The sequence below is a fragment of the Balaenoptera musculus genome, chromosome 8 (genome assembly GCF_009873245.2).
Source record: "Balaenoptera musculus isolate JJ_BM4_2016_0621 chromosome 8, mBalMus1.pri.v3, whole genome shotgun sequence".
NCBI lineage: Eukaryota > Metazoa > Chordata > Mammalia > Artiodactyla > Balaenopteridae > Balaenoptera > Balaenoptera musculus.
In genome coordinates, this window is record NC_045792.1 from 99,907,792 (window position 1) to 99,918,274 (window position 10,483).

The window sequence follows — 10,483 nt, forward strand, 5'->3', positions numbered from 1 at the left end:
TGCATCACATTTCTCTCAATAGTGAAACTGTGCAATTGTAATACCACTCTAGCCCAGATCTTTGATGCAGATTGACATCCTAGGTGCCCCTGATCTGTGCCATCTGTCCCACTACCTAAAGCCACTCGTATGTCACTGGGCTGCCCCTAAAGTCTTCACTTTGCCATTTGAACTCTTTTCCTCCTAGCAATCTCCTCTCCACCTGAGGACAGCAACGCACGCTTCATGAAGTTGCTCGGAAGACCGCATGAGATCGTCAATGTCAAGCATGGCCCCTAGCATTTACTTTTATCACGTTATTAGCAGTGTTTTATCTCCAAGTTGGCAACAGTCTCCCCACTCTTAGTTAGTGCGTGCAGTTTAGTTTGGTTTTTCAGCCAAGCCCCAAGGAAGAGATTACAGTAGAAATCTCTGTATTCTGAGAATTTTCCAAGTCCACTCCCCACAGACACTGATGGAGGTAAAGATTTTATCGAGAGGTTCGTATTTCTAATCAGATCCATTAGTGGCCTAAAGGGGACAATTAGGGCATGTCAGAGCATATATAACTAGGCGCTCTTGGCCACCACTGCATGCTCAGAACTCACTCTTTCCTGAGTACTTGGACCCAGGAAAGAAGCATGAAGTGGCTTGGGATCCTTGGGCTGGTGGCCCTCTCAGAGTGCCTAGTCATGTAAGTACAGGGACTGTAAGTGGCATCATCTCTCTTTCTGGGGTTTTCCTTGTCCTCTTATTCTTCCACCCATCAGGGTTAGAAGGGAATGTAATCATTCCCTGACAGTCTTAAAGTTCAACTCTCACTTATTGATGAGTACCTTGCCATGGGCAACGTGGGGCCCAAGGGTCTTGGGGTAGGCCTGCAGGGTTGCACAACTCTTGGGGTGCCAGTCACATCATGACTTCTGTGAAAGTGGCACTCCTTGGAATTGCTCAGTGCACAACCTGTGCAACTGTAAGTGTGGTCCTATGAACAGCATTTGTCCTGTGATTGCTTCTAGGTCTTCTCTCTGCTCTCTCTCCATTTCTGTGTGTATGTGTCTGTGTCTTCATCTCTGTATCTCTCTCTTTTATCTCTCCATCCTCTTTGGATGTCTCTGTGCATGCAGAACTCTCTGAGTTTTCAGTTTTTTTGTTTTGTTTTGTTTTTTCTACTTTGACTCTTCCTTGCTTCTCTAGCTTCTTAATTTCCCTAATTTACTCCCCATCTCCTGGCTTCCTCTCTCACCCCTCTCTTCTGCTTGAGCCCTGGAGAAAGATCTGGGAGGCTACTTCTAGGCTGATTTACTTCTAACAAGCAGTGTGACCACATCCAAGTCACAACCTCCCAGCATTTCAAATTCCTCCCCTGTAAAAAGAGGATAATGATCCCCCTTCGGACTCCTTCCCAGAACTTCTTAGAAAAAGATACAGTGGGATGGCAATACCAATGGGAATGGCTGTCATTGTTGACACTTCTTACATATCAGGTACATTATATACATCACCTCACTTAACCCGAAACATTCTATATGCGCGATGGGGGTTACTATAGTCCACGTTTTTACCTACCGATGGGGAAACTGACTCCAAATTGTCATATGGCTTACCCAAGATTACATAACAGAACCTGTATTCAAACCTAGGTATTTGCCATCATTTTTGCGTAGTGTCCTGATAATAAGAGGACAGTCATAAAAAAATGCTTGGAAAATACACAGTGCCATTACAATGCAGGGTATGACAGTCATACTATAACACAGACAGCTGATTGCTGCCCCTTCTTTGTTTCCTTTTCCCAATGCTCCGTGAAAGGATCCCTCTAACAAAGATCAAGACCATGCGAGAAACCCTCAGGGAAAAAAACTTGCTGACAAACTTCCTGGAGAAGAACAATGACGACAGATCCCAGAATGTCGCTCATGACCCGAAATTGTTTCTTCATCCCCTGAGGAACTACCTGGATGTGAGTGTGTTGGGCGGATGGCACTCTACCGCGCCCCCTCGTGCTCTGGCCTGGCACTGGGGTTCATCTGGAGGCGCCAGGCGGCGTGTTGGGGCTAGGGCTCCTGCAGGAAGCAGAAACACTGGGGAATAGGGACCCCATTCCCAGAGAAGAAGGCACTCTCATCCTCAACTCTTGGTCTGTGGTAACTGGGCCCAGCAATGACCAGGTGGCAGGTAAACATCCATTTCTTGCCAAAGATATGTCATTAGTTTCAGGGAGATTGTTCCTCCTGAACTAAGTGAGCCACTGAGTTACAGATGAAAGGTGAGCCATGTCTGATCGAAAGATAAAGCCAACTGCACATCAAGATTGAAACCCCAGGCAGACAAAGTTCAGCCTCCGCAGATCCAAGAAGGACACAGTAAAAAGTTACTGAGCCCCTATGGCCTGTGACGCCATAAAAATCTAACACTACGGTTATTGTAACTGATTTTTAAAAAGGTCTCGTCTCTTCATCAAGAATGCATAGGACAGCCTGAGTGATAGGCAAGGAGTAAATACATGTCAAATAAAAGGGCCAGCAGCGTGGTGGTGATAGGACATGGTCTGAGTTTAGAGGAGGTGGCCTGGGGTGACCTAGGAGGGCCAACTGGAGAAAGAAACAGGCTGGGCCTTAAAGGGGACACTGGGGAGCTGCTCAAATGAACGCACAGGGACTTGCCTGGAGGTCCAGTGCTTAAGACTCTGCGCTTCCACTGCAGGGGGACTGGGTTCGATCCCTGCTCAGGGAACTAAGAGCCCGCATGGAGGAAAAAAAAGAAAAAAACCAAATGAAGGCACCGGTCTGAGCAGAGGCTGTGAGGTGGGGCGGTTGGAAAGTGATCTCAGGAGACACGGGACACCTCGAGGGAAGCAGTACTCCGGGAATCGAGGGCGGCCAGGGCAGCCAGGTCTGACCAAACCACCCCTCCCCGGCCCCTGTAGCTAGCCTATGTCGGCAGCATCACCATTGGAACGCCCCCTCAGCAGTTCAAGGTCATCTTTGACACCGGCTCAGCTGACTTGTGGGTGCCCTCCACCTACTGCGACAGTGTCCCCTGCCGTGAGTACCTGCCCCCCCGCCCACCTTGTACTCCCCCTCCCACCCCCTTCTCCGTCCTTGGCACCTGACGGGCACACATCTCTTGTGTCTGCAGATAAACACAAGGTCTTCAACCCTCACTTGTCCACCACCTTCCGGCTCTCAGGCCGGCCCGTCGACCTCACCTTCGGCTCTGGGAGAATGGTTGGATTTCTTGGCTACGACACTGTTCGGGTAACTGGAAACCAGAAGCCGAGTCAGGGCTGGCCCTGGGAACGACCACTGCTTACAAAACAGATGCAGGGCCAACTGGGAGGGCCCGTCTTTCCCAAAGTCCCCTAGTGGCTGGCCGCCCACCCCACAGTGCTGTGTCCCTGGGGAGACAGTGTCCCTGCTGGCACATAAACTCCCAGAATGGCTGACCCAGAGAGTGGCCTGGGGTGTGGGTTTGCAGCTCCTTTGCTCATGAGCTGCTCAAGGTTCATTTTGCTGGGAGCAGGGAGAGAGGGGAAAAAAGCACCCACTCTTATATCCTCAGGCTGTGCCAGGTACTTTCATGGTAACAACTCGTTGAATCCTGCAGCAACCCCACATAGGAAGTGCTATGATTAGCTCCATTATACCTAGGAGGGAACTGAGGTGCAGAAAGCCAGGGCCTTGCCAAGGTCAGGCATCAGGTAAGCAGTGGAACTGGGCTGGCCAGTCAGGATTCATGCAGGTGTGCGGCATTTGGGGAGAGGATAAAACTGACCTTGGGCCCTTGGGGGGAACTGAGGGCTTTGGGATTCCAGACAGGGAAAGCAGGGGGGCACAGATGTGGGAAGGGCCTGATAAATGGAGGCCCCTAAGAGGGGGCCTTTGTGAGTCTAGTAAAAACTATAGCCTGCATCCCCCAAAGGGCCTGAGTATTCTCTCTCTCTCTCACACATGCAGACGCACATCCCCAAAAGCATGTTTCCCAGGCAGAATTTTCGTTAAGAACCCTGGCAGCGACATTGTATAATGGGCTTCTGTCTTCCTGGGCAGATGCAGAATCCACGATGCACTGCAATGGATTCAGTCCATTTCTGGCATCAGATCATAGGGATGCCAAAGAGAAGACTACCCTGCTCTCTGCTCATTTTGTCCTCAAGCGGGAACTATTTGGTCCTCTCCTGAGCCTCAGTTTCCCCACCTGCACAGAAGGCATGAGGCGAATTTGACTCACTTCAGATAGTGTTTGCAGGAGGGGCAGGTGTTACTTAAAAGCCACAGCCCTGCAAAAATGGAACCCGAATTCCTGTCCCAGCTTGGCCTAACCATCTGAGGTCAACCCAGGGCACAGCCAGGCCTCAGTTCTTCTCTGTGGTGCTCATGGCATCTGCATCCCAGCCCAGTCCCAGCCCCACTTCCCAAACCATTATGTGGGTACACTCCCCTCTCCCATAGATCGGGAAACTTGTCGATGTGGTCCAGCCGTTTGGCCTGAGTAAGTCGCAGTTTGGGTTGGAGGATGCACCCTTCGATGGCGTCCTGGGCTTGGGCTACCGCAGCCTCGCCATCCGAGGGACCACCCCCGTCTTTGACAACCTGAAGAGACGAGGCCTCATTTCTCAGCCTGTCTTTGCCTTCTACTTGAGCACGTAAGTCTGAACTGGACAAGCCCTCTCTCTAAGTCAGCTGTAAGATGCTTAAAGTTGCACGAAAAGTTGTAACCACCTGATCCAGAAGTTTTCTGAGGGACAGTCTAGCCCAGGATAACTATGGCCCCAGGGCCACATCTGGCCTCGCCACTGGTTTTTGTGAATAAAGTTTTATGGGAACACACCCATGCTCATGAGCTCAGGGGCAGCAGCTTGGTCCAGGGGGTGTGAAGGGAAGAGGGAGAGCAGTGGAAGGTGTCAGGATACAGGTTGGAGGAAAAGGCAACAGGATGTGCTGATGGATTTGATATGGAAGGAAGGAGAGGGATGGCGGGAATGTTTCCTCTTCACTATCACTTTACCGGGAGCCCAGAAGCAGCTACACAATTCGCAGGCGCCAGTGCGAAATGAAAACGTGGGACCCCTTGTTCAAAAAGTATTAGGAATTTCAAGACAGGGATAGCAGAGGCGCAGGGCCCTGCTGAGTGTGAGGCCCCATGGCTGGCACAGGTCACACACGCTGGTGAAGCCAGCCCTGGGTGAGCCTGAGCCCACACCCTTGGCGCCCTCGGGCCTCGGCTTTTCTGAACAATGACAGGCTAGGCGAGGGGGCAGCCAGACCCCTCCGACATGGTGTCCTCGGAGGGTGTCTCTGAGCACTCTGGTTGCTGGAGGGGACCGGGCCCTCTTCAGAAGGGTGGGTGGTCGGAGCCCAGCCAGGCTGCCCAGCTTCGAACCCCTTCTGTGCCACTCATTAGTCGGTGACTGACCTCGGACAGGTCCCCAATCCCTCCGGGCCTCAATTTCCGCCTCTGTAAAATGGGGATCATAGTAGTGCCTCGGATGGGTGGAGAAGCACAGCCCTCAGACAGTGCCTGCCATTATTCTCCTACAACGAGCCCTCCCTCTTCTCTCCTCAGCCGGAAGGAGAATGGCAGCATGGTGATGTTTGGCGGGCTGGACCCCAGCTACCACAAAGGAGAGCTCCAGTGGATACCAGTGTCCCAACCCCACTACTGGCAGATAACCATGAACCGGTAAGCCTCTCCCTCTGAGGGCCGCCCCACGTGATGCTACCACACGTGCATACGGACACATGCAGACGCACACAAATAAACGCACAGACACACAGTCACACACACAGACATACGCTCCACCCCCAAAGACACACGTATAAACACACACATAGGCACACATATAAACACACACAGGCACACCGATACACACAAAAACACACACACAGATACACATACACACACACAGACACACAGAGACACACACCACCCATGGGTTCATAATCACCCCAGGCCCCTGACCAGGGCTCTGACCAGGGTCCTGAACAGGGTTCAGAGAGACGTGTGCAGCCCAAGAGGGCTGCACCCACCACGCTGTGAGGCAGGGAGCACGGTTTGAAGACCCTAAAGTGCAGTGAAAAGAGGATCAGGGAGGATTTCACCAGCCTGAACAGAGTTGTGATAAGTCAACCAACTGTCTAGGGCTACCAGGGACCGAGGGAGTTCTCACTACACAAAACTACCAGTTTCAAAACAGGGAAAGTCCTGGACAAACCAGGAAAACTGGTCTCCTTAGGGAGAAACTCCCTGGCAGTGGAGAGAGGTTGGCTGCATTCTTGAGACCTGAAAGCAACTCATACAAAGAGACACTCCCCCCACCCATAGCCACCCACCCCCCATCCCGGGCACACAGTGGGGCAGGGGCTGTGACAGAAATAATCAGGAAGCCGGGATCCAGGAGTAGCCTGAGAACAAGGGGCAATAATTGATGGGATTCTGAGTGATACCCTCAGACAAAAGCTCACGTGTCCTTTGGAGGCCCCCTGGGCTAGCTCAGGCATCGCCTGGCCAGGGCCCTCAGTGTCTGAGCTGGGTGAGTGGGCCCTGCTGGGAGACAACCTCTCCCAGAGCAGTCTGTGTCTCTGACACCCCTACTCTCAGCATCTGCTGCCCCGGAGAACCTCCATCTTCACTGTGTGGGTTGACCCATTATTGGTGACACAGCAGATACAGGGCTCTGGTTGTTCCTCATCCATTTTTTCATTCATTCATTCATTCAACAAACATACATTGTGCATCTGCTGTGTGCTAGGCACTTGAGAGAGGCACTGAGGCTACAACTTGCCCTAACATCTAGTAAGGCAGACGTACATGAAACGAGTCACACACATAATAATGAATTTCCACTTCGGTACATGCTAGAAATGAGGAAGAGTCTACAGACAGTGACCAAGACAGGAGCCTGATCTAGTCTCGGGGGGAAGACTTCCCTGAAAAAGTGACAAGTAAGCTGGAACCTGGAAGATGAGGAGAAATTAGCTAGACAAAGGGGATGGGGGTCTTCTAGGAAGGGCGACCAGCACATGCCAAGGGCCTGAGGCACCAAAGAGCCTGATGCATTCAGGAACTGAAAGGAAGTCAGCAAAGTTTAGGTGACCAGAGCAAAGGAAAACAGAGTCAGGGCATGAGCTGAAGGGAGACAGTCAGGGAGGGGGGCAGTCGTGGAGGGAGACTTCAAGTGATCCTGGTGTCCACTTTGTCCCACTGTCTCTCAGCATCACCATGAACGGTGTGGTTTTTGGTTGTCTCCACGGCTGCCAGGCCATTTTGGATACCGGGACCTCGTTGCTAGTTGGCCCAAGTAGAATGATCACCACCATCCAGATGCGCATCGGCGCCAGCCCTGTCGGTCACGAGGTGAAGGGTCATGCCACAGGGTCACTCCGGGGCTCTCCACACACCAGGGATCACCTGGACCAACCTCTCTCCCTCTTTCTCTAACAGTATGCGGTTTCATGTAGATATGTGACTCGCCTGCCTACTATCATCTTCACCATCAACGGCAACAACTACCCAGTGCCCCCTGAAGCCTACATCAGAAAGGTGAAGGGCCAGCCCTGGTGGAATTTCAGGAACCCTTGGGCTCCTGCTTGCAGGAGGGGGCCCTCTGCAGGCCAAGCCACACCATTGCAGATGCCGCGGAGCCCCTGTGGCTGGGCCAGTGCCTCCCACAAAACCAACCACTTGAGAGTAATGGGGCAGTCTGGGACTTCCATCATCCTGAAATAAATGGGACACCGCCCCGTGCCAGCCTGCTGCGAGGCACTAGGAGAAGGGAACACTAAGGGCCTCTGCCCTCAAAGAGCTTCAGTTCAACCAGAACCCTCAGATGGATGAACATGGAAAGTCAGCTCTAGCAATCCCTGCAATAGGCCAAGTGGCAAGTGGGGTGGGTGGACACAGTCTCAGTGTGTTGTCCCACCATGATGGTTAACGGTCTCCCTCCCATCTCGAAAGTGTCCTGGTTTGGATGACAAATTACATGGTTACCCTAGTCCTCGCCTGCAACGTCCCCTTGCTAAGCCCCAGTTCCCGCTCTGTGCGTTGGGGTACCAGACCTCTCTGTGGGGAGGCTGCACGCTCACGTGAATGAAGGGTACACGGTGACTGCGTGGCCCTTGCACAGGGGTGGGGCTTAATGTCAGCTCCCTATGGGAGTTCAGAGGAGGCTGATGGGCTCAAAGAAGGCTTTAAGGAAGAGAGGGAATTTCAGTCATTCTAAACCCCCAGCCTCATGGAGGCACGAGGAGGCCTGCATGGGTCGAGGCACATCTACACTGGACCCCATGCAAATGGCACCCCCGGGGGCTGAGCCAAGGGGTGCCGGGCGCAGATTAGAGTGATGAGGGCTATACACAAGGGGAGCACCAGGGTAAGTCACCCAACCCGGCCTGGAGTGGCCAGGGAGGGTGAGCGTGGGGCCAGGAAGGCTTCCTAGAGGGGCTGAGCACAGTCTCTAAGAACGGCTGTGGGGAAGAGGGAGAAGCAAAGGCATTCCCTGCAGAGAAAACAGCGAGCATGGGTCAGGAGGAAAGAAACAGCACAGTATGAGGGGAATTACAGGCCATTCTCGCTCTCTTTTTTAAAATTTTATTCAAGTATAGTTGATATACAATGTTGTGTTAATTTCTGCTGTACAGCAAACTGACTCAGTTATACATGTATTTGTATGCTTTTTCTTATTCTTTTCCACTACAGTTTATCACGGGGTATTGAATAGAGTTCCCTGTGCTATACAGTAGGACCTTTTTGTTTATCCATCCTCTCTATAGTAGTTTACATCTGCTAATCCCAAACTCCCAATCCTCCCTTCCCCCACCTCCTCTCCCTCATGGCAACCACATGTCTTGGCCGTTCTTGGTCTTGGATGGGCACCCCACTTCCGCAGCTGCTGAGAGAGCCACTTGGTTCTTACCAAAGGAGGGAAATCAAACAGAGAAGCTGCCGGCTCTGGATGCCGAGAGGGTGGCAGGTAAGGGCTCAGGCTGACTGGTGTGCATTTCCATCTCCCGCAGAACCTTCAGGGCGTCTGCCTCAGCAGCTTTGCAGGGGGCACAGAGAACATGAGCCGGTCGGAGACCTGGATCCTGGGCGACGTCTTCCTGAGGCTGTATTTCTCGGTTTATGATCGGGGAAACAACAGGGTTGGCCTGGCTCCCGCAGTGTAAAGGCTGGGGCCGCTCCAGCGGTCCATCAGGCGCCCTGCAAACACACACTCACTCACACGAAGGGCACCCCCACCCAGGGGTGGCGGAGGACCGTGTTTGGTGCTCTGCAAAGCCCCATTCTCAGCAAAGAATAAAAGTTTCCATTCTCAACGGTGCTAATACAAATGGGTGCCTCTCTTTGCGTCGCGGAGGTGCATCATAATCGGGCAGGATCTAGATCCTAGTCTGAACCACAAGTGAGAGGAGCCCAACTCCAACTGGCTTCAAAGAAACGGGAGACTTACTGGAAGGACACTGGGGATGCGGGACACAGGAACCACAGCAGATGCAAAGATCTCAGTGACTGGACCCAAGACATCAGAAGCCATCAGCTCCCTCTTTGTCTCCCTCACTCTTTCCCGTCTCTCATCTTTGATCCTCTTAGCCTGACAACTTTCTTCCCTCACACTTCTACACATGTATCTCTAACGCGTCTAATCCCTACGGAAAGAAGCTCAGAAAAACCGCAGGATACCAAGGAGGGCTCTGATTGGTCCACCTCAGATCATGTGTCCAGCCCTGGACCAACCATCCTGGCAGGGCGCTTGGGGTACTATGATTGGCTTTACTTGATCACGTGGCCCTGCCCAACGTGATTGACAGTCTCCTCCAGCACCACCTGACTGCAGCTGGGGCAAGGCAGCCCCAAAGGAAGTGGCGGGGGCTGTTCTAGACTGTGGAAGTTTGTGATGGCCCCCACCAACTCCGCCCCCTCCTCATTCCGAGGGATGGTAACGGGTAATAAAAATAGATTCTACTCTTCCCATCTCAGAGGTCCTTTGGCAGTGGCCTTCTGCTCCAGGGGGGCTCTGGGTGACGCCCTTCAAGCTGAGATGGTTCCCCTTTGTCCCCCCACCCCAGTCGCCAGCTCTCTGCCACCCACACCTGCAGTGTCCTTTCCAGTCCCACTTCCCAAGTGACGGGCCGTGTGGATCCCTGAGCCATGCCCACCCCTCCAGAGCCCAGCATGCTCCGTCCCTTGGCCTCCAAGGCTGCTGGGGAGGATGCCACGCATGTAAAGGGGCCCCAGGGTGCACTAAGCCTTCAGCCTTTCTCAGCTTCCTCCAGGGGCAGAGCTACAAACCACTGGTTCGAGCTGCCATGGTTTGGCACATTTGGAGTGGAAGCATCACTTCTTCCCACCTGGAAGCAGAGGCCCAGGCTGGGGACAGCAGGGGTCAGAGGTGGAGGGAGACCCACATGAGAGAAGGGGCAGGAAAGAATAAACAAGGTGGAAAACACACCCCGATGCAATGCACAGTGTGGGCCTTTACTCGGGCAAGACAAAGCAGCGA

General features: G+C 52.9%; 1 protein-coding gene across 1 annotated transcript; it reads left to right on the forward strand.

Moving 5' to 3' along the window:
- The first annotated feature begins 602 nt into the window (after nucleotides 1-602).
- On the forward strand, nucleotides 603-9,149 carry LOC118899262 (pregnancy-associated glycoprotein 2-like). Its single transcript, XM_036860710.1, has 9 exons — nucleotides 603-673; nucleotides 1,792-1,942; nucleotides 2,909-3,026; nucleotides 3,121-3,239; nucleotides 4,434-4,627; nucleotides 5,548-5,664; nucleotides 7,197-7,338; nucleotides 7,426-7,524; nucleotides 8,997-9,149. The coding sequence occupies exons 1-9, from the start codon at nucleotides 621-623 to the stop codon at nucleotides 9,147-9,149; spliced, it is 1,146 nt and encodes a 381-aa protein (XP_036716605.1). The 5' UTR covers nucleotides 603-620.
- Nucleotides 9,150-10,483: the final 1,334 nt, after the last annotated feature.

Coding starts and splice junctions, on each gene's coding strand:
- LOC118899262 (XM_036860710.1), top strand. CDS start 621: ATGAAGTGGCTTGGGATCCTTGGGCTGGTGGCCCTCTCAGAGTGCCTA. Junction 3,027..3,120: donor CTGCGACAGTGTCCCCTGCC/GTGAGTACCTGC, acceptor TTGTGTCTGCAG/ATAAACACAAGGTCTTCAAC. Junction 7,339..7,425: donor CCAGCCCTGTCGGTCACGAG/GTGAAGGGTCAT, acceptor TTTCTCTAACAG/TATGCGGTTTCATGTAGATA.